The sequence below is a fragment of the Rhincodon typus genome, chromosome 6, assembly GCF_021869965.1.
Source record: "Rhincodon typus isolate 14 chromosome 6, sRhiTyp1.1, whole genome shotgun sequence".
Lineage (NCBI taxonomy): Eukaryota > Metazoa > Chordata > Chondrichthyes > Orectolobiformes > Rhincodontidae > Rhincodon > Rhincodon typus.
In genome coordinates, this window is record NC_063337.1 from 30,224,381 (window position 1) to 30,248,929 (window position 24,549).

Sequence of the window (24,549 nt, forward strand, 5' to 3'; positions counted from 1 at the left end):
TCCATTTCTCAATTCTGCTTTGCTTAAATTCAAAATTACGCCAATTCTTAGTCTTAAGCCTTCTGTTGGGTAAAAAGGCTTTCTTTAATCTAATCCTATCCTTAACTACCCCTGTTAACCATGGTTCTTTATTTTGCCTTTTGTGTATTTTTGCCTCATAGGAATGTATGCTTTCTGAAAACCAAGTAACCAATGAAGGTCTGCACCAGTTATCCTGGGCACTGCCATGGCTCTTGCATGCCAGGGAACTCAATTTCATGCCCCCTTCCAAGACGTTTCAGCCATATAAAGATGGCTGCTCAGAGACAAAGGAACTGCAGTTGACATTTTGATGTGTGCTCTGGTGGAGCAATGCAGCACAGCCCACAAGGGTGTTCTGCATCACTTGTGGAATGCAATGCCCTTGACAACTGGAACAAACAAAGCTTGGCAGTCCTGGTTGCAGCTGAGGAGGAGGAGCAACAATAATCTTGTGAGAATGAAGATGAGATTGACGATCAGGTCATTGACCAGGAGGGTACAAGAGACCATGACAGAGGAATGCATCAAACCTGAAGGGTGAGGGATAAACTGACTGAATTCCGCTTCCTGGATTCATGGCCTTGGTGAGATGTGTGTGCAGTAGCAGAGTTAGAATAAGTATTGGACCTGAGAGAGTGTGAGGTAGCAGAAAGAAGATTGTGGCACTTGTTTAATGGAGCACTGATCTTCGACCTCCTTCCTGCACTGTTGTAATGTACCACTTCACTCAGGAAACAGCACAGAGCCAGGTTGCTATGAGTCCAATCTGGCATTATCTGGAGGTATGGCAACATGAGGCAGTTGGCTGAATTAAAGACTGCCACCCCATTCATCAATGTCTACAGGTTCTGTCCACAAAGCGTGCAGAGAATTTTCCTTTTCCTTGGACTATGTGTTAAACAATGGGGCTCAAGTACTGCCTTGTCAGCCTTCTGCAGGGACCATTCTTTCTGGGACACTTTGGTCCACTCCTCCACCACTCACCCCGCAGCATCTTCCCATGCAACTGCAGAAGGCGTAAAACCTACTCATTCCATTCCTCTTTCCTTACTATCCAAGGTCCCAGACACACCTTCTAGGTGAAACAGCAATTTACCTGCACTTCACTCAAACTGGTCTACTGAATCATTGCTTACAATTTGGTCTCTACACTGAGGACACAAAATGCAGACTGGATGACTGCTTTGAAGAACACCTCTGTTCTGTCCACAGAACTAATCCCGAGCTTCCGGTTGCCTGCCACTTCAACACATCACCCAGTTGCCTGGCCAACATCTCTGTCTCAGACTTGCTGTAGTGCTACAGTGAGCTCAGCGCAAGATGGAAGAAAAGTGCCTCATTTTCCATTTGGGTACCCCGCAGGATTCAGGACTGCCCATTATCAGGCTCATACAAAAAAACAACATTTAAGGAAGTTTCAGAAGAAGTAATTGTGCTGATACAAGTTGAGCCAAGCATGAGTTATGTTTTTAGAAGAGGATTGGAATAATTTTGTCTTAAGTCTTTTAATAGTACGTTTTAAAACTCTTATCTATTCAAATGTAGCTGCAAGAACAGTAACAGCAAATTTGTATTTCTCCAGAAATATACCTGAACTAGTTACAAATATGCTAACAAAGAGTTCAAACTTTTGACAAAATGGAATATAATATTACTAAAGGCGTAATTTACCTCAAGTTAATACAAAACTTTTGGTTATCTTGTATAGTTAGAGTGTGATGCCATCAGACCTCAATCCCTGTCCCAATTATGGGAGCTCATGGAAGTTTGCCTCCCCTGCTTGACCCATCCTTAAAGTAATGCCCCTCAATCTACAGATAACCAATTGTGTCTCTCTAATGGAGATAAACACGTATGGTCTTTCAATGTCTAGGGCTAATCACCTTACTTTAGTACCAAGCAATGGCATTGCCTATTATGTATAGGAACAGCATGTTATTGTCAAGTAGTACACAAGCTAGCAGTGGAATGCCAGAGTTATTGCAAAGTAAAAAATTTTGGAAATTAAGGCTGCCTTTAACAGTTATTCATGCGTTGAAACAAAATCATTATTACCAAAATATACGCTCCCAGTAGCTACAAATTTAAAGGTAGCGCAATTCTTTTAAATATTGTACAATCGATTCTACGTTCATGCACGTAAACAATTTTCCCAACCTACCAAAATTCATGAGGTCAATTAAAGTACATAATGCAACAAGCTCATAAGCTACAATGCAGTACAAATATACTACATGCAGACTGCAACACATCACATAAGCTGCACAATGATTATCTTACCTGAAGTTCCTAGACAGCAATAAAGAGTTAAAAAGACACATTATAATATTCAGTTTCTAAGAAATAAAATTATCTTCACTTCCAATTAAACCAAAATTTGCATTTTCCCTTTCAATAGAACAGCTGACAAATCCCCATCCGACTCTAATGACTGACAAGAGATGAATTTACATCTTTCCAGTTTCCAAATTATGTAAAATTACAACAGTTTGTTACTAGATATTGCTTTAATTAATTGTCCCTTCACAAATTGGTTAAATGTCTTTGAAGAGTTTGCATGTCAATGGAAGCTGATGGTCAACACAAAGGCTCAGATTTTTGCAGTGCTGGAGGGATTCTCTGTCATGGCAAATATAGTCCAAAGTCTCAAGTCACACCCCTGAACATGACGGGATGAGAGTCAGACTAGGTTTCGCACATGTATTTGACAGAGGCAGCTGACCACTTGAATCATCAGCTACCTTCACTGAAGTAGAATTGTGGCATCTCTGTAGCTTGAAATGCATATTGTGTGCAGTTGTATGTTTATTTAAAATGATAACAATGACCAATAGATAATTTGTAATCCTTATTTTAACCATTACGATCCTTTGCTGCCAAAAATGTCTATGAAGCAATAATGTCTTTGTATACTTGAAGCTTCAAAAGTTAAACAGGGCGAGTTATAGATTCATTGTGGTATCTAACATGATAGGGAAAATGAGTTTTCTAGAGCAAGACATTCTGAAAATTTGCTGGTGCACTCATTATATTCCCCTTAGGGATAAAGTTCAAATTCAACAGTGTTATTTCTAGCAAGCGATAAACAAAGATAACAACATATCTAGCCAAAGTTAATAATAATAACCCTGTAGCCCAATGGTCTCAATGTGGACTTCACAAGCTTCAAAATCTCCCCACCCTCGACCTCATCCCAAAACCAGCCCAGCTCATCTCCGCCTCCTTGACCCGTCAGTCTCTTCTCCCACCTATCCACTCCTCCCACCTCACTGACCAACTCCCACCCCTACCCGTGACCTCATCCCAAAACCAGCCCAGCTCGTCCCCGCCTCCTTGACCTGTCCATCTTTTCTCCCCACCTATCTGCTCCTCCCACCTCACTGACCAACCCCCACCCCCACCTCCTACCTACCAGCCTCATCCCCGCCTTCTTGACCTGGCCATCTTCCCTCAATTGACCAACCCCCATCCCAACTCCTTACCTACACTCACCTTTACTGGCTCCATTCCCGCCTCCTTGACCTGTCCATCTTCTCTCCACCTATCTGCTCCTTTATCCACCTTCCATCATCGCCTCCCCCCCTTCTCTATTTATCCCAGAGTCCCCTTCCCCTCCCCCATTTCTGAAGAAGGGTCCAGACTTGAAACGCCAGGTTTCCTGCTCCTCTGATGCTGCCTGGTCTGCTGTGTTCATCCAGCTCTACACCTTGTTATCTCTAATAATAGTGGAAGATCTGTTAACCATTCTGGTTTCAAAACAGTCATGTGTTTTCAGCTTTTTAATAATTGCTAGCAGAAAAATATAATTACCGTTATAAGACCATTAAGACCATAAGATGCAGGAGCAAAATTAAGCCATTTGGCCCATCAAGTCTGCTCTGCCACTTGATCATGGCTGATCTGTTTCTCAGCCCCATTCTCCTAACTTCCCCCCCATTACCTTTGATCCCCTTACTAATCTAGAACCTATCTACCTGTCTTAAATACGCTCAATGACTTGGCCTCCACAGCACTCTGTGGCAATGAGTTGCACAGCTTCACCATTCTCTGGCTGAAGAAATTCCTACTTATCTCAGTTATGAAGGGTAGTTCCTTCACTCTGAGGTGTGACCTTGGGTCCTCGTCTCCCCTATGAGTGGAAACATTTTCTCAACGCCCATTCTATCAAGGACTCTCAGTATTCTGTAAGTTTCAATCAGATCCTCCCTTATCCTTCTAAACTCCATCGAGTAGACTCAGAGTCCACAACTGCTCCTCATATGACAAGCCCTTTTGTGCCCAGGATCATTCTTGTAAACCTCCTCTGGACCCCTTCTGAGAGGAGCGCATCTTCTTTAGATACAGAGCCCAAAACTGCTCTTAATATTAAAAATGCGGTCTGACCAGAGCCTTATACAGCCTCAGCAGTACATCCATAGGGTGGCACAGTGGCTCAGTGGTTAGCACTGCTGCCTCACAGCGCCAGGGACCCGGATTCAATTCCGGCCTCTGTGTGGAGTTTGCACATTCTCCCAGTGTCTGCGTGGGTTTCCTCCTGGTGCTCCTGTTTCCTCCCACAGTCTAAAGATATGCAGGCTAGGTCGATTGGCCATGCTAACTTGCCTATATTGTTCAGGGATGTGTAGGTTAGTTGGGTTGTTGGGGTGAAGGGTTTGGGTGGGATCCTTTGAGGGTTGGTGTGGACTTTTGGGCCAAAGGGCCTGTTTCCACACTGTAGGGATTCTATGATCCCTGCTCTTCTATTCCAGCTCTCTCAAAATGAGTGAGAATGTTGCATTTGCCTTCCCAACTGCCAACTTTAACTGCATGTTAACCTTAAGAGAATTTTGAATTCGGTCCTAAATCCCTTCGTGCTTCAGATTTCCAAAGCCTTTGCTTATTTAGAAAATAGTCTGTGCCTTTATTCTTCCTACCAAAGTGCATAACCTCACACTTTCCCATATTGTATTCGATCTGCTACTTTTTTGTCCACTCTCCTAGCTTGTCCAAGTCCTTCTGCAGCTGCTCCTCCTCCTCAACACTATACTTGCCCTTCCACTTATCTTTGTTGCAAAGTTTGCCGATGCTACAATATCCTCAGTTATTTTGTCTAGATTGTTAATGTATCACATGAATAGTTGTGTTCTCAACATTGATCCCTCCAGAACTCCACTATTCACTGACTGCCATCCTAAAAAAGACCCCTTTATCCCCACTCTCTGCCTTCTGCCAATGCTCTATCCATGCCAGTATCTTACCCCTAACACTGTGGACTCTTATTTAGCAGCCTCCTGTGTTGCATCTTGTCAATGGCCTTCTGGAAATCCAAATACATCACATCCACTGGCTGTCCTTTATTTAAATTGCTGATAGAATTCTTTGAGGAGCCTATCTGATCCGTCAGGCATGATTTCCCCTCGACGAAACCATGCTGACTCAGCCCAATTTGATCATGTACTTCCAAGTGTTCTGCAATCTCATCCTTAATAATGAACTCTTAAAATCTTACCAACATCCAAGGTCTGGTCAACTAGCCTATAATTTCCTGTCTCTGTCTCTGTCTCTGTCTCTCTCCCTTCTTAAAATGGGTTTTACATTAGCCATTTTTCAGTTTTCTCAGACTCTCCCTGACTCATGATTCCTGAAAGATCACCACCAATGCCTCTATAATCCCCTCAGTTATCCTCTTTCAGAACCTCGGCACGTTGTCCATCTGGTCTGGATGATTTATTCACCCTCAGATCTTTCAGTGTCTCCAGCTCCTTCTAAATAGTGATGGCCACCACACTCACCTCTTGACCCTGACTCTTGAAATTCTGGTATACTGCTGGTGTCTTCCACCATGAAGACTATGCAAAGTATCTATTCAGTTCCTCCACCATTTCTTTGTTCCCCATTACTACTTCTCCAGCCTCATTTTCCAGTTGTTCAATGTCCACTCTTGCCTCTCCCTTACCTGTTACATATCTATTCTTTTATATTACAACCTAGCTTACTCTCATAGTTCATCTTCTACCCACCTTATTGTTTTTTTAAGTTATCCTCTGCTGGTTTTTAAAGGATTATCGATCATCTGGCTTCCCCCTGATCTTTACCACATTGTAAGCTTTTTCTTTTGCTTTTATGCTGTCTCTGATTTCCTTTATCAGCCACAGTTGTTCACCTTCCCCTTGGGGTGAATTTCTGTTGTGCCTCCCGAATTACCCCAGAATCTCCTGTCATTGCTGCTCCACTATCTTTGCTGCTCCACTTCCAATCAACTCTGGCCAGCTCTTCCCTCATGTCTTTGCAGTTACCTAATTTTCCCAGTCCATCTGCATATCGAAGTCCCCTATTTCTTGCATGCCTTTTCTATTTCCCAATTTTTTTTCTGCCCCACATCCTGCTCATTAGGCTCTTATCAGTTTTTCCCTTTTGCATTTCCTTAACAATATCCACACAGATTCTATGCCTTCCAATGACACATTGCTTCTTGCTATCAAATTTATTTCATTTTTTTTTTTTTTTACAAACAATGCGACCCTCCCTCTTCTGCACATCTGACTGTCCTTTCGATAGGATGCATATCCTTGGATATCCAGTTCCCAGCACTGATCCCCTTGCTGCAATGTCGTTGTGATGTCAGTCATGTCGCTGCTCAAAACACTAGCTTATATCTTCTTCATGAGACTTTTGATTGCAAATTTTAAACAACCTCACCTCTCCATCCTCTAGTTCCACATCCAGGAAGTCAAAATCTCTAAAAACTCTGAACTGTTGTTCACTTGTGGTGTCATCCATATTTTCTTGCTCCCTTGGACCGTCTTCTGATGATGACACTAGGCTTGCCTGATGTTCAATAAGGTCAAGATCTCCACTTGAGGAGAAAATAACCTAAAACAGATATCTCAGTTTAGTAGTATTTCCACTAGGTGCATTCATACATTTAATGGAATGCTTACTTAACATAAAAGAAAAAGTACGATACCCAGGATAACCACAGATATCCATAAGAATACAAAACAATTATTTCAGAGAGTTTCTCTGCATTATTCCAATGACATTTGTGCAAAGAATTAATATCAGCCAGATGATACAGTTTCCATTGTAAAACGTTTTCACCAGTCTTCACGAATCTTACTTGATCATCAGATACATTTACTTGAAAATTATTTAAACTCACAACCAGTTAACTTTACCATTATCCCACAGTAACTCTAATTTATGGCTTGACCTGTTCAGTACAAATAGCAATCTTGACTTATAAGGTATTTTAGACCATATGCTTAATAAATTACTTTAAGTGAGACAATGTATTTAAAACTGAAACAAGAGTTAGATATGGTGAAGATTTTAATTGACAGCAGAAAGACGTGCCATTGTCTTCCTAATTGCTGCATGTTTTACAACCAAAGCATGCGATAATGTTTTAAATGTTTTTAAATGCCAAATCATCTTAATGTTTCATATCAGTTTGAAATTTTTATTTGTTGATTGTAAGAGAAAAACTACAAAAGTTAATCAACATACTTGCGTAATAATTTTAACACAGACATTTTACATGTACATTTATACAGGTGCGTACTTTGAATTTATAAAACATGTGACTAGACACATTTGTGATTCTTAAACATGTATGTAGAATCCATCCTTTTATTCTTTCGAATGTCTGCAAAAAAACTTGCATGGCTTTACTTAAATCTAAGATGGCTGCTATTAGATTCCTCCTCTAATTGGCTAACTCTCCCTCTTGTTTTCGGTCATGCAACTATCCCCCACTTGTAAAGGGATCAGGATATCTGTTCCCAGGCCGATAACAAAATTATCCTTTATTTGTTGGAAGGTACAGACAAGTAGCCTGGGCTAATTTGCCTTCTAGAAGACACATTTCATTTTGATAATGTGCTCTGATGATCCAGCTGACAAAGGAAAACCACCAAACAAAGAATTAGAGACTGTAATGTTTCCAAATTCTCCATAACTGAATGTGTTGGTGTTCTGGCCACATTTTTAAACTGTTGATTCAGTTTAATGGCAGGGATTAAACTGTCATTCATTATTTAATATAATTTTTGTTACATTTTTAATTGTAAAATTAAATCAACTGTCAACATTATTTCCAGCTTGTGCTTTATCACAGATCACGTACATATATTGAACAAGATTGGGTACATAAAACCCAAAAAGTCAATTTGGTGTTGAACAAGCTGTCACTAAGATTGGGTAATATACATCCCTAATTCAATATGTCTGATTAAATATATGTGGGGAAAATATTCTCGTTGTTACTTTCTTAATTTTCTAATGCTGTCCAGACAAAAGTCAGCTGTTAAAACCATACAAAAGTAACCATTATATTTGAATACAGAAACAGAAAATATATTTAACAGTACCAAATTTCTCATGAATGGAAATAAGGTTGACAGTTGATTTAATTTTACAATTAAAAATGTAACAAAAATTATATGAAATAATGAATGACAGTATAATTCCTGCCATTAAACTGAATCAACAGTTTAAAAATCTGAACCTGAGTGTGTTCACCGAATTGAACTTTAACCCTCATTTTCCTGGCAACATGTATAGTAATGACAGATACGATACAGGCATCAATAACAACCCGTTAGTGCAGTTGGCTTGAATCGTAACAGAACCGGATAAACTGAAAAAGTAGCTCATTCAGAAAACTAAATTTTTAAATCGTGTAACATTGTCCGTAGAAATGAAAATTCACATACCCTTTCACGAAACATAGATCACTTGTGAATAAATTTCATTTATTTTTTCAGGCACAAGAATTTAAACCAAACAGCAAACATGCTTATTTGACCTTGTTACTCTTTTATGATTTTTAAGTACATAAGAATCAATCTTGCATATTTAGTTTTGTTGGTGCTAATTACATAAAAAAGCATTTTTAAAAAAAATTTAAAAATCTATAATTCAAGTGTTTCTTTAATATCTTATGTTTAAATAGCTGTTCACATAAACAAAGTCATCAACTTACAGAAGGATTTTTGGTTAGGCCTACATTCTGACCACACAACGTAAGAACGTTCACCAATTTTTCTCGTGTTCTTTTCTGTCAAAGAAGACGTGTAAAATTAAAACAACAGGCAGGAATTCAACTGAGGGTTTGGGAGCTCTTTAAAAATGGCAAGCGAGTCTCAATTCTAGGTTTCCTAACCAAATGCTTGGAGTTTCCAATTCTCAGCAGTACCTTTAAGGGTGAGTAATAGTTCTGGTTGCAAGCCTGCACCAATCACTCCCAAACTGGGAATGACATTGCATAGCATAATCCTACATATGTTAAGCCAGACTTAGAGTCATCATTCATTACACTTCAGAGGTGTTGTGAATTACTTTCTGCATGTTTGAATCTTTGAAAGGTAAGTTCAAAAGTTCCTCCTCATTCCCTGTGCCACGATATGCCCTTTCAGACACACCCCATGGCCTCTTAAGCTAGGCTGTGGCACTTCCATGTCCACTATACATGGACCAAAGAATACATAATGGGGCTAGGCTGAGAGTGCAGACATCACTCCTGACATTTTCTTGAAATCACTGAGCCTGACTGATAGCACTGACTGTCTGATCTCTTCTATCAAATTCACAATCTTTACTTACACAAGATCAAGGGGTTTCAAGTGCTTTGCAGTTTCAGCTATTGGAACTGTAAAGGGTCTAAATTATTCACACTTTTTTTAGGCTATTGTGAAAGAGTTAATTTAACGAGCAAGATATCAATAAATGACTAATTTTAAAGCTTCTTTTACATGCAACTATTTCTATGGGCATGTAGGTACCATAGTCTAGTATGGTAGTTGAGGCAGTGGGTGGGGTGGCATAGCATGGTATGAGGGTTTTTGTGGAGGGCATGGGTATGGCATAGATAGCAGGGCATGGGGAGCTTGTGGGTGGTGATGGGATGTCAGCTGTTAGGCTGGAAGATGTCTGCTTTTATTGTTATTGGGCCAAAATCCCACAGCACTTAGGTCAGTCTTTTAAGCAGCCCGCCTCCAGACCCGGTAGCCCTTGTGGGTGCCTCTGAACATTTGCTGGGGTTGGCTGGCTCAACTGTAGCTGGCACCAACCCTTCAGCAATGAAGATTATGTTCTTTCCCAAAGAAGGTAGGGAGAGCTGGGAGATTTTCTGACTCTTACTACCCACCTTGATGATGAAAATCCACCCCAATATGTCACTTACCCATTCATTCTCTCCATTTACTATACATTGCATTTAAGTGATGAGTACGCATCATGCAGCATTTCACTTAGATTCAGTTATATCAGAGTACAGGGGTGAATTTTGGCAGTTTTTTTTTTAAAGTGAGATACACAGCAGCTTTTCTCAAACAATCTTCTATTTATCTTAATTTCGCAATTGACCACTTTGGTGCCCCATCTTGTTGAATCATGTGCCAGAAAAGGCAGGAGTGCTGTATGATGCCAGAACTTTGCAACACATTTAAACCCCACTTGCGCACTATTTCAGATTCGACAAGCAGGAACTGCCTTCACACGGTGGTGTTCTAGCATTATCTGCAGGGAAATGACCCAAAAAGACAAGTTTGCACCATGGTTCACCAACAGGGCCCTGGAGATATTGTTGCAGAATGTAATGGAAAGGACAGCAGAGATTTTCTTCTGCTGACTGGGAAAGAAACCACACCACCAGACTCAGCCAGCCTAAACTGGGATACCAGACCTGCTCAGTGCAGTGTTAGCAGCTTAAAAGAAACACAGCAGTACAGGCAGAAGAATGCAACTATCTTCTCCTTACTACCTCATGCAAGAAGGACATTGCATACATATCTCATTATTGCAGACAGGATATGCACATATCCTCCCATACCACTATTCTTTCTTGCCTTCTGCACTTCCAATTCACTCAAAAGGGGGCACCTCACCACCTCTCCTGCATCACCTCTAACTGGTCATCCATGCACTGCCATCACTCTCAATTCCTCTCTTGGTCTCACTGCAGGAAAAACTGGTCCACCTCCTGGAATGATATTTCCACAACACCCCTACTGACCGACCTGTAATTCCAGGGCTAGTTGCATTGGATCTGCAAGATTAACAGTGGTCAACCTGTGGATTGGAACTGGAAAATCCCCTTGATTTACTTGGTGGTAAACCTGACTGACCATAATCCCTCTTGACCCTATTATTGACCAGTCCCCTGTGATTTCACACGTATCCATTTGGTCAAAGTATGTTTGCCATGTAAGCTGCAGGCACATGCTGTAATTGTGACATTGACACAGAATGGTGTCATAGTAGCAGTATTTCCACCCATCTGACTGCTCTAAACTGTGACATGCTGCCACCTCTCCTCATGCACTAAAAAGCAATGTAATCCAGAGAGGCTGGCAGCCTCCAATAAGTGCAAGGTAGGTTTGAGATACATAAAATTATGAGGGTATAGATAGAGTGGGGAGATTAATGACCGGGGGGCATATATTTAAGGCAAGGGGCTGGAGGTTTAGAGGGGATATGAGGATGTCCTGGGAAAATGGAACTCACTGCCTGTAAGGGTGTCACATACAGAAACCCTCAGAACATTTGAAAAATATTTATATATGCACTTGCATTGGCAAGGCTTCCAAAGTTTTGGGCCAAGTGCTGGAAAATGTAATTAGAAGTTAAGTGATCGTTTTTGATCAATATAGACTCAATGGGCCAAACAACCTTTCTCTGTGTAGATCTCTATTGCGTTATAAGTGAGTACTAAGAAATGAAGCTAAGAGACATAATATGCATTTTGTGTCGATGCATGAGATGCATGTCTGTCCCTGCACGCAATGCAACCTGGCAGAAGCATGCAAGTTGTAAGAATAAAAACTGAAAGAACTGCAGATGCTGTAAATCAGGGACAAAAACAGAAGTTGCTGGAAAAGCTCAGCAGGTTTGACAGCAACTGTGAAGAAAACAATCAGACTTAATGTTTCGGGTCTGAGGAAGGGTCACTGGACACGAAACGTTAACTCTGATTTTTTCTTCACAAATGCTGCCAGACCTGCTGAGCTTCCAGCAACTTCTGTTTTTGTTCAAATCATAAGAATCCCTTACTCCAAACTGAAGTCCTAGAGGGCTAAGTGATGTATGGGTTGATCCAAGGGCAGGTATAATGATGTGGTGAGACAGGTGGTTTGTCACTGTTGTCTTGACTGGAATAGGTTGAGAATGGTTGAGAATACAGTGTCCAAAGCACATGCGGAGATGTTGTGGTGAAGACAGAGTTGAATGAAGGCTAGTGCAGTAAATGGGAAACTGCTCTGACTTTCATGTAGAGAATTGCTGTCACTAGTTTTTCCAAGGGATAGGAGAATTGGTAGGTGCATAGAAATTAAGTGAGTTGATGTTATCATGAGAAGCAAATGCATTGAAATAAGATAGATACCCCTCATTAGCGAGATTCTGAACTGGCCACTTGCGGAAAATCGTAATTCTTTTTCCTGACATTGAGATTTTGTTTTTCATTTTGCCATATTTTCTTATATTTCTCGCCATTTCACAGGTTGCTCACAGGAGCAGAAAAGATCACCTAAGGAAGGTGGAAGTTGCACAAAGCAGGTTGAGTATGTGAAACATACCTGGGAGAATTGGGGTCTCTTCCAGCTCACAGGGACCAAAACATTTGAATTAGAGCTCGATGAGGTAGATGAAGTGCTTCGAGTGACTGCTATTGTCCTAGGTTTTCCATCCCTCCCAGATGGACCATGAAGATCATCATAATTTCTTCCAATCACAGGAGTCTCCAATAAAAAAAACAAGAAAATTGTACAATCTCACCCCATAAATCATTACCGGACTAACTCTAATTTCTTAGGTTCATTAAAAGACAAGCTACATAATAGAAAGTTGGTCTTATCCAACAATATCTCAATATTTGATAGCACCAGACTGCAGGCATTGTTTACATCAGATACAACACAACCTATCATCAAAAAAGAATCAATTTTTAAAGCTTTCCAAAAATGGCAATTACTGCATTATTAATATTTAATAGAAGCAGTTTTATTTTCACAACTAGGAAATAAGCATTGTGTACTCTGCTAATTGTTGGCTTAAAATATTTTGAGAGATAATTGCTTGACATATTACTAAATTTGCCAACAATACAATTTTCAGTTCAATACTGAATTGGAGACCAAATTTACTCAATACGTCCATGAAATTTGTATTGATATATTCCAAGACTATGGAACTGAATGATTTCAGTTGAAAATAAATTCGAGAAAAGTGACAAATGAAAAAGTTTCCAATGCTTTCTTTTCTCTTAGAGATGTACATCAGTTTTTGTTTTAAAAAATCCTGCTATACTCCCATCATGTTGATCTTTTTATAGTAATAGATGGTTTCCATGTTCCATGGATCTATACAGAGAGATAGGATTTAAAAAATCCTTTTTGGCTTAATTTTTTTCTCTCAGATAAAATAATTTATCCCACATTGCAACTTATGATTGATATAGTGTTACTTTCTTCAGTAATATATTGTTTAACTAAAAACAGCAAATGATGAAATACGTTTAGGTAGTCGTAATCCTGTTCTCACTGGCCATGGATCAATAATACAAAGAATGTCCTTAATTAGCATTAACGACTAAATTTACCTAGAAAGATCACAAGATTGTTAGGATGGGAAATAGGAAAATGTGTAAACAAGGTTTGCACCATACTATAGTGAATTAACAATTGTAGAATAGGAACCGCTCTAAGGAATATATCAGCAAAGTACAACAACTTGCATTTACTTTATGTCCTTAATGTAAGAAATATCCCACAGCACTTAACTGATCCACATGAAGGCAAAAATGAATGCTGAGCTAGAAATGGGATAATAAGCAGGGTGTTTGATCAAAGAGTTGTATTGTAAGGAAGATAAAAGGGAAATGGAGAAGCAGAGAAATTTAGGGAAGGAATTTCAATAGGTAAAATAGCATGGTCACCAATGGTGGGATGACGAAAGGAGGTTGTTGTAGGAATGGAGATTTCTGCATAGTGAGGAGGGGGCTGATTCATTAGGAGGGGATTCAGGATTTCAATCCAGCGACATTAAAGGAACAGTGATATATTTCCAAGTCAGGATGGTGAGTGGCTTGGAGGGGAAGTTGCAGGTGTTCCCATGTATCTGCTACCATTGTCCTTGTATGGACAAGATGGTAGTGGTTGGGGTTTGGAAGGTGCTATCTAAGGATCTCTGGTGAATTTATGCAGTAGATCATGTAGATCATACACACTGCTGCTACCGAGAGTTGGTAATAGGGGGAGTGGGAAAGCATGACCTCAAGAGCAGCAATTTCCTAATACCACATGGAGAAAGGACATCAGATTTCTGAGGCTTTGGGACTGGTTCTGGGGCAGGTATGACATGGATAGATTATAACCTAACAGGACTGGGACTGATGTCCTTGCAAGGAGATTTGCTAGTGCTGTTGGGGTGGGTTTAAACTAATTTGTAAGGGGGTTGGAAACCTGAGAGATCTCCCAGATTAGAAGAAAGTGAAGTTGGTAACAGAAAAGCTGCTAGAGAGACTAGAAGATGGGAGAAAAAAAGCTTCAAATGCAGAATGACGGCAAAAAGACTAAGTTAACGCCATTCTACTTGAATCAATGCAGCATATGCTAATAGGTAGATAATTTATGACCATAAATGGATATTATCTAATTGCCATTACAGAAACATTGCTGCATGGAAGCAGACACAATAGCAGCATTCAAGAAACACTTGGACAAATACATGATTAGGAAGGGAATAGAGGGATACAGATCCTGTAAGTGAAGACAGTTTTAGTAGGGAAGGGCAAAATGAGTCAGCACAGGCTTGGAGGACTGAAGGGCCTGTTCCTGTGCTGTATTGTTCTTTGGAGACTGGGAACTAAATGTTTGGGAAGGATGGACAACAAGAAAAATGAGATGATGTTGCACTGCTAATAAGAAATGGGATCAATATATACAAAAGAGAAGATTTCAGATCAGAGGAACAATATATGGATATGTTTGAGTCGAACTAAGAAATTGAAAACATTGTTTGCAGTTATTGTTAGGCCACCAAACAGTAGAGATGGCATGGGGCATGGTATTAACCAGGAGTTGACAGAAGCATGTAGCATTGGCTACACAGTAATTATGAGTGATTTCAATCTGCATATATACTGTGTAAACCATCCATTTTCTGCCCCTTGGTCCAGGAACTCCCTACCTATGTCCGTGACACCACCCACGCCCTCCACCTCCTCCAGAACTTCCAATTCCCCGGTCCCCAACACCTCATCTTTACCATGGATGTCCAGTCCCTCTACACCTGCATTCCCCATGCAGATGGCCTTAAGGCCCTCCGCTTCTTCCTGTCCCGCAGGCCCGACCAGTCCCCCTCCACTGATACCCTCATCCGCTTAGCCGAACTTGTCCTCACACTCAACAACTTCTCTTTCAATTCCTCCCACTTCCTACAGACAAAGGGGGTAGCCATGGATACCCGCATGGGCCCAAGCTACGCCTGCCTCTTTGTAGGTTACGTGGAACAATCCCTCTTCCGTACCTACACCGGCCCTAAACCCCACCTCTTCCTCCGTTACATTGATGACTGTATCGGCGCCGCCTCGTGCTCCCACGAGGAGCTCGAACAGTTCATACACTTCACTAACACCTTCCACCCCAACCTTAAGTTTACCTGGACCATCTCTAACACCTCTCTCCCCTTCCTGGACCTCTCTGTCTCCATATTGGGCAACCACCTAGAAACCGATATTCATTTCAAGCCCACCGACTCCCACAGCTACCTAGAATACTCCTCCTCCCACCCACCTTCCTGCAAAAATGCTATCCCCTATTCCCAATTCCTTCGCCTCCGCCGCATCTGCTCCCAGGATGAGGCATTCCACTCCCGTACATCTCAGTTGTCCTCGTTTTTCAAGGACCGTAACTTCCCCCCCTCGGTGGTCGAGAACGCCCTCAACCGTGTCTCCCACATCTCCCGCACCTCATCCCTCACACCCCGTCCACGCAATAAAAACCAAAAAAGAATCCCCCTCGTCCTCACGTACCACCCCACCAACCTCCGGATCCAACGCATCATCCTCCGACACTTCCGCCATCTGCAATCCGACCCCACCACCAAAGACATCTTTCCCTCCCCACCCTTATCTGCTTTCCGGAGGGACAACTCTCTCCGTGACTCCCTTGTCCGCTCCACACTCCCCTCCAGCTCCACCACACCTGGCACTTTTCCCTGCAACCGCAGGAAGTGCTACACCTGCCCCCATACCTCCTCCCTCACCTCCATCCCAGGCCCCAAGAAGACTTTCCACATCAAGCAGATGTTCACCTGCACATCTGCCAATGTGGTATACTGTATCCGCTGTACCCGGTGTGGCTTCCTCTACATCGGGGAAACCAAGCGGAGGCTTGGGGACCGCTTTGCAGAACACCTACGCTCGGTTCGCAACAAACAACTGCACCTCCCAGTCGCGAACCATTTCAACTCCCCCTCCCATTCCTCAGACGACATGTCCATCCTGGGCCTCCTGCAGTGCCACAACGATGCCACCCGAAGGTTGCAGGAACAGCAACTCATATTCCGCTTGGGAACCCTGCAGCCCAATGGTATCAATGTGGATTTCACAAGTTTCAAAATCTCCCCTCCCCCCACCGCATCCCAAAACCAGTCCAACTCGTCCCTGCCTCCCTAACCTGTTCTTCCTCCCACCTATCCCCTCCTCCCACCTCAAGCCGCACCTCCATCTCCTACCGACCAACCTCATCCCGCCCCCTTGACCTGTCCGTCCTCCCTGGACTGACCTATCCCCTTCCTAACTCCCTACCTACACTCACCTTTCCTGGCTCCATCCCCGCCTCTTCGACCTGTTTGTTTCCTCTCCACCTATCCTCTCCTCTATCCCTCTTCTATCCGCCTCCCACTCTCTCCCTATTTATTTCAAAACCCCCTTCCCCTTCCCCTTTTCTGATGAAGGGTCTAGGCCCGAAACGTCAGCCTCTCTGCTCCTATGATGCTGCTTGGCCTGCTGTGTTCATCCAGCCCTGCACCTTGTTGTCATAGATGACAAGCTTATGGATTTAGGGATAGTTTTCTAGAAAAGTTTGTTGAGGAGTTGACTAGTGAACAGGATGTTGTCGGTCTAGTATTATGTCATAAGAAAGGGCCAATTAATAATCTTGTAAAAGAACCAATAGGATGAGTGACTGCAAATAACATTTTTCATTATGTTTGAAAGTGAGGTGGTTCAAACTCAAAAATGGGGATTAAATTTGAGCAAGGGAAATCATGACGGAATGAGACAAAAATTGTCCAAGGTGTGCAGATTTGGTCTCCTTATCTGAGGAAATACATTATTGCCATAAAAGGAAGGGTGACAAATATTCAGACTTGTTCCTGGGACAGTCCTATGAAGAGAGATTGGGTAAACTGGGCCTATGTTCTCTAGTGTTTTGAAGAATGACAGATGATCTCATTTAAACTTAGAAAATACTTAAAAGAAATAGCTAAGTACAGGTAAGATGCTTCTCATGGATGGAGACTCTAGATGAGGGGGCACAACTTAAAAATAACGAGGATGCCACTTAGGTCTGAGATAAGGAGTAAACTTTGTACACAGAGGGCAGCGAACTTTTGGAATTCTCCACCACAGAGGGCAGTGCAAGTTCAGTCTTTCATTTAAGGTAGAAGTTGATAGGTTTCTGAATACCATTGAGTTATATGGATGGATGGGGAAAGAGATTTGAAGTGTTTGATCAGCAATGATCATATTGAATGATGGAGCAGACTTACTGAGCTAAATGGTCTACTCCTGTTTCTATGTTCCTTTCTAGCTAAAATAAAGAAAATGCTATAAAAAGGATGGAGATCTGGAATAGTAGAGGAAAAATACCACTAGTGGTCAGCAGGTCCACTCACAATAATCATAATATGGGACAAAGTATAGAAGAAACTTTGGATGCTTTTTGTGAAAGAGATTATGATAATCATTGCAGAAGTTAACCTACACACATACTGAAAAAAGATCAGACTGGAAGTAGTAGCCTTGATGCAGAGTTTTTTCAATGCTTTTAAGTTAGTTTTTCTTTAAGGGCAGCTCATTTTGGAATTGACTAAAGAGCAGGTTATGTTGGACTTGGAGGAACAAATTATTGCAAATGCTGGAATTTGTACTGAGAACAACGAATGCAGGAGATCACAGTGGGTCAGACAGTGTCCATGGAGAGATAGCAAGCTAACGTTTTGAGTCTAGATGATTCTTCATCAGAGCTGAAGCGAAGTGTGGAGGGGGTGTAGGGTGCTGATGGAGAAAAGGTGTTGATAGTTCAGATTAAGTGATCGGAATGTGAGAATGGCAGAACAATGGTGTGTCTCCTGCCAGACTTGAAAGGACAGACAGTCCCCACTGGGGTTGGTTGGGGTGGGGGAGGACATGATAACAAGTGAGAAGAAAGGGAACAAATGGGAGCTGGTTCACAATTTAAAGGTGTTGAACTCAATACTAAGTCCAGAGACTGTAAAGTGCCTAGGCTGACGATGAGATGTTGTTCCTCCAATTTGTGCTGTGATTCACAGGAACACTGCAGCATGCCGAGGACAGACATGTGGGCATGCGAGCAGGATGCTGTGTTATAATGACCGGCTATGGGAAGGTAGGGGTCCTCCTTGCACACAGACCGGAGGTGTTCCGCCAAGCAGTATGGTTTCATCAAAAGGAAATCATGTTTAATCAACTTGTTGGAGTTATTTAATAGAGTAACATACAGTATGGATAAAGGGGAGCTTGTAGACATGGTATTCTTGGATTTCCAGAAGGCTTCTGGTGAGCTGCCACTCAAAGAATTATTGCAGAAAAGCTCATGCTGTATGGGGTAACACGTAAACATGGATAGCTATTTGGCTAGCTGGCAGAAAACAGAGATTATGCATAATTGGGACTTTGTCTGATTGACACAATGTGATGAGTGGAGTCCTGCAGCTGCCTGTGCTTAGTTGGGGCCTTAACTTTTCAATCATTTATGTTGTTGACTTAGATGAGGGAAGCAGAGTGTTGGTAGCTGATTTGCAGAGAACACCAAGCTAGAGCAAGAGTTATGTTGTATAGAAAACATAAGGAACTTGCAGCCGGATATAGATAGTTTGAGTGAGTTGGTGTTTAACATGGTAAAATGTGAAGTTGTTGACTTTGGTAGAAAGAATGAAAAAGCAGAACATTACTTCATTAAAGAATGACTGCAGAAATCCAAGGTACAGAGGGGTTTAGGTGTTTTGGTGCATGATTCATAAAAAAAGTTATTATGCAGATACAGTACATGATGAGGAAAGTAATGGGATGCTATTCTTTACTATGACAGGAAGTGAACATCAAAGTACGGATGTTAGGCTTCAGTCATACAGGGTATTGGTGAGACTATATCTCAAATACTTTTGTGCAGTTTTGATCTTCTTATTTAAGGAGAGATGTAATTGCATTTAAAGCAGTTCAGGCATGGTTTATACATTGACACCTAGAAGGAGTGTGTTGTCTCATAAGGATAGGCTGTACAAGCTGGGTGCGTTTCCACTGGAGTTTAGAAGAATGAGGGGTGATTTGTTTCAAGCATATAAGATCCTAAAGAGTCTTGACAAGTGGAGTTGGAAATAATATATAACTAGGGGCCACTGTTTTAGAACTAACCATCAGCCTTTTAGAATAGACTTGAATAGAATTTCCTTTTTCTCTCAGAGGGTTGAGAGATTTTGAAACTCTCTGCCTCAGAAGTCTGTGGAGGCAAGGCCATTGAATATCTTTAAGACAGAGGTGAATAGTTTCTTGTTAGACAGGGGAATAAAGAGTTATTGAAGGTCGATGAGAATGCTGAACACACAAAAAAAAAATCAGCTGTGAACTTACTAAACAGCACAGCAGGCTTGAGGGGTTTAACGATCTACTTCTACACCTACTTTGTATGTTTGTGTGGGAGTTGGAGGGATAAAGAAAATATAGCAAGAACAAAAGGAGAAAAAAAAGCAAGAGCGGATTTAAACACAAAGATGAAAATTTTAAATTGGAAGTTTTGAGGAGCTGGCACTAACGTAGCTTTAGGGGAACATGAGTTTTGAATGGGTACATGAAAGATTGGGAATAGGCAGCCAGCAGGGAAACGTTGGAATAATCAAGTCTGCAGATGACAAAGGCTTGGATGATTGTTTTAAAAGTGGGTCGGATGAGGTAGGGCACAGTTGTATGATGTTGTGTGGGCAGAAGCAGTCTTTGTACAGAAGAGGAAGTGGTGCCAGAAGAGGAGCTCAGGGACATAGAATACCTCAGAAATGTCAAAGTGAAACTCCAGTGTCTTCCCTGGTAATTCCTTTGAAGTATTTTTCCACATTCGATGCATTTCTACTTGAGATGGGTCACTATGTTGATTAGATGGCAGGACCAGACTTGCAGACCGGCATACTACTAACTTAAGAATGTTTAAGGCTTCCTTCCAATGGGCACTCTGTAAATGCAAAGTCAACATTAGTTAATCAAAATGTTGGTAAATTAAAGATGAACACCAGATCTGTAATCTAAAGTGGTAAACACTAACAGCTTTTCCATTTTAATTTATTGTTCATTTATCAATTTGTGTTGTGGATTTTTCCCTGGAAATTTTTTCTATTTCAGTCCCTTTCTGCAATAGGAGTTTAAAGTATCTATCAAAATCAGACAGGAACTTGATTACACTGCACCGTCAAACCTGAACCTCTAGCAGCAAGAAGGATAAGGGGAACAGATGCACAGGAACACTACCACCTGCAAGATCTTCTCCAAGTCAGATACCATCCTGACTTAGAATCATACAACTATTCCTTCACTGTGGCAGAGTCAAAAATCCTGGAACTCTTCCCAATTGCACTACAGATGTACCTATAACCCAAGCAGCAGTTCAAGAAAGCTGCTCATCACCATTTCTCAAGAGCAGTTAGAGATGGGCAACAAATCCTGCCTTAGACAATGTGCTCACTTCCCATGAAAAAATAAAACAAAATGTGCAAAAATGGGTGTGAAAGTCTACTTTCTGGATACTGTGCAGTGACAGTGGGCAGGGACCAGGCCTTGGGGAGACCTGCAGGTGAGATGTCCTACAAAAGGCATCGTGACCTTAAAAACATTGTTGTCTAGTACTTCTGTTTTTTTTCAACCTTAGCTTCGACCAATGTTTTCATGAGGCTTGTGACTATTACAATTTAATTAGTTCCAAGGAGAAACCTTGTAATTATTTTTGCAGTTACAATTCTTAGGATTATTTACCCACTCCAATGGATTTGCCTACCCAAAGCCATGAAGTTCTCAATGACATAATTGGATTCCAACTGCTACATTAATGCTGGCTAAATGATTTCCTGTTAGGTGAAGTTTAAAAACAAAGATCCAGGGCCTCCTGTTACGCAGTGGTAGTGTCCCTACCTCTGAGCCAGTAGGCCTGGATTCAAGTCAAACCTATCCAGAGGTATGATTAAAAAAAATCCAAAAATAAGATCAAGATTAAAACAGAACATTTAATAGCAAGTTTTTATATTACTTTATGTCCCTAGAAGGAATGTCTAGGCATCTGGAGACCTTCTCTCCTGCCAAACCCTCTCGGAACTTTCTATCACACACACCAGAAGGCAGCCATGGGTGCACCAATTCCTGGAGGCCAACAGTATAACTGTCACATTCAGAAGCTCAAAGGAAGACAACATCAATCAAATGTCATCCCTGCTTTACTGTTGCCATGTATCTTTTTTCCTGAGGAAAATATTGTTGCCTTCCATTTCTTCATCTTTCATTGCTGCCTCATCATTACCGTACAACTGCGTTGACTTATTGCAATGTTATATGACATGCGGAACAATGTGCCATTTTGGATACTTAAAAACTTGCTTAAGCACATTTAATCAGCACCCTATTTTATATCATCTCAATCTTATTTCATAGTATGCAAAGTCAACAAGCCTAGCTGGGCTAGACATTGAGTCTTCCTTTTAAGAGAGTGAATAAGTTAGACAATCACTAAATGACTAACTACTTGTGGCCAAGTGGACAATTGATGACAGAGCCTTTTTTTCGAAAAGGTGTTGTTTAAAATCTCTTCAGTAGGAAAACCCACATGGATTTGCGGATTCAAATCGCCTGTTTCTGTGCTGTAGGTTATACATAATTCTTTGAAACTGCTGGGCCCTAGCAATATCCAATACTGAATTTCTTTCCGCAGATTGGGGTGATCCTGTAAAATGGTGCAGGTATCTATCTGAACTATGTAAATACTAAAGTTTAGGAAAATTGAGCAGGGTCAGATCAAAATCTCATCCTGGCAAGAATCCACTGCTATTGTGGCCAGGAGAAAATTCAAGTCAATACCTTTAATTAACTTTACCATCAGCTTTCACAAATGATTAGTTTATTGTAGCCATGGAAAACAGCCTAAAATCCATGTTATCTGCATTGATAAGCTCTTAATTAAGTAGCAGGTAATAGCAGATTGTCAGTTGTAAATCTTCCTTACTATATGGAAAATCTACAATGTTGGTAAGGGTAACAACTAAAAAAACATAACTGTATGTCAATATTTTACCTGAATAAATTTTTCAATGATCTTCAGGACTTCCATGTTAAGCTGTTTAACAGGTATAGATGATAAATCTACATGGCTTAGGAGGCTGTGAATGATCTGCAGTAATGACTGTTGCATGCTGGGAAGACCTTTATCCAGCAACTGTTCAGTCAAAAGTATATTCATTAGTTCATTTCAAAGTTGACTTAACCATCATGTCATTAAGCCAAGACACTAATATAAATTAATACTGAAAACTGTAAATAAACAGGATGTCATGCATTTAACATTAAATCTACTTATATTGCTCCTTAACATTTTCCCGGATAATCAAAACATTTTTGGAGGAGTAATGAATAAATTTGAACAATGGATTTATAGGTCCACAATTTGGATCGTGAAAAGCTAAATCTGCACTCTGAATTACAGTAAAGTCAAAAGAACTAAAGTTCTTCTTCATGATTTTGGCACATTGCTGACAGGAACTTTGCTGAGTAAGAGCACAGAATCTTTTCTCTAAGGAGAGTGAATAAGATCTGCTGGCATTCCATGCACTGCCTGAAGTGAATAAAATCACTATTAAAGTGTATTGTTAGGTGATTTAGGCAGAAATTGAATACTTCTCCCATAAATCATTGGATTCAATATTCCAAAACTGACTAAATTTAAACATTTAACAAATGAAATTATGATCAACTGATTTACTACATATCATTTAGACATACATACTATATTACTTAAGAGAAAATTTCTGCAAAAAATGGAATAAAAATAGTAAATGTTAGAAACACACAGCAGGGCAATCTGGAGAGAAAGATAAAGTTGTCTTCATAACAATTCCAAACAAGAGTGCAAGGATTCAACCACCTATTTTGTTTACAACTTTTTCAGTTTCATTTCATGTGAGACAAATTCTGAACACAGAACTGAACAATGTACATCTAAAGAATCCAAAATAGTAATAGCAAAAAGATGTACAATACACACCTCTGCCATGTATGTAACCAGGTTCAATGTAATTTCAGCAAAGGACTCGTGGAGGTAACGGCAAACAACATTTACCCATGTAGCACAGTCTCGTGTATAGCTGTGTGTCTTATACAAAGTCATTACATGTGCTAAGTTGGAAAGCTTAGGGTTCTTTTCTTCCATACACACCTATCAGAAAAATAGTTCAAAATATCATATATTTTGATCTTAAAACATGATTGTTAAAAAAAGCTGCAGGTTAAATTTTAGCACTCAAAGGACAAACCTGAGCTATGCGATCTGCAGAATCCTTGCAGAACTGGGTAGGGTTATCAAAGTGCTGAATCAAATGTGGAAGGAGGCAGAGAACATTCAAGGGAAATCCTGAAATAGCCAAGTAATGGAAAGACAATTAAACTACAATCTTGATCTGATCAATTTCTAAAGCTAAATTTATTGGGCTGTCTTTAAGTTTTTTGCAAGGCTGCACACATGCACTCTTTCTTTGAACAAGGCCTGACAAGTACTTTTCTGGCTGCCATACATTTACACTGCAAAGTGAAAATACTGCCAAATCAGATCGCAATTGTTTCTTGTTTCTGAATTTTGTGTTTCATAATTGTTAGTCAGAGGCAGATGGTGAGCACTATTTTGTGTAAAACTCATTACAAAATTCTGGTCCCGTGTCATCTTGAAATGGGGTAATGTGAGAGAAATGTTCTCATGTGCAGAAGCCTTACACTTGTAAACATCTAGCAAAATACACAAGAAATAGGAGCACGAGTAGACCATGTAGCCCTTGAGGCTGATCCACCATTCAAAACCATCTTCGGCTTCGACTATACTTTCCCGCTGCTTCCTGGATTCACCGAGGCACCAAAAATTCGTCTATCCAAGCCTTAAGTGTGTTTAGTGATGCAGATTCCACAATCTTTCATGCCAGAGCATTCCAAAGGTACCCAAACAGTTAGGCGGAGAAATTTCTCCTTATCTCCATCTTAAATGAACAGCTCCTTATTTGCCCCACATTTTA

General features: G+C 40.8%; 1 protein-coding gene across 1 annotated transcript in view; it reads right to left on the reverse strand.

The window, feature by feature from the left end:
• LOC109918532 (protein furry homolog) overlaps positions 1-24,549 on the reverse strand; it is a 269,885-nt gene that overhangs the window by 46,957 nt on the left and 198,379 nt on the right. Inside the window, exons 45-51 of the mRNA XM_048598115.1 lie at positions 23,803-23,900; positions 23,535-23,705; positions 22,569-22,709; positions 20,289-20,468; positions 12,579-12,740; positions 8,987-9,061; positions 6,700-6,873 (exon numbers count right to left, since the gene is read on the reverse strand). Of these exons, the coding sequence (XP_048454072.1) occupies positions 6,700-6,873; positions 8,987-9,061; positions 12,579-12,740; positions 20,289-20,468; positions 22,569-22,709; positions 23,535-23,705; positions 23,803-23,900 (1,001 nt within the window). The remainder of the gene's footprint in view (positions 1-6,699; positions 6,874-8,986; positions 9,062-12,578; positions 12,741-20,288; positions 20,469-22,568; positions 22,710-23,534; positions 23,706-23,802; positions 23,901-24,549) is intronic.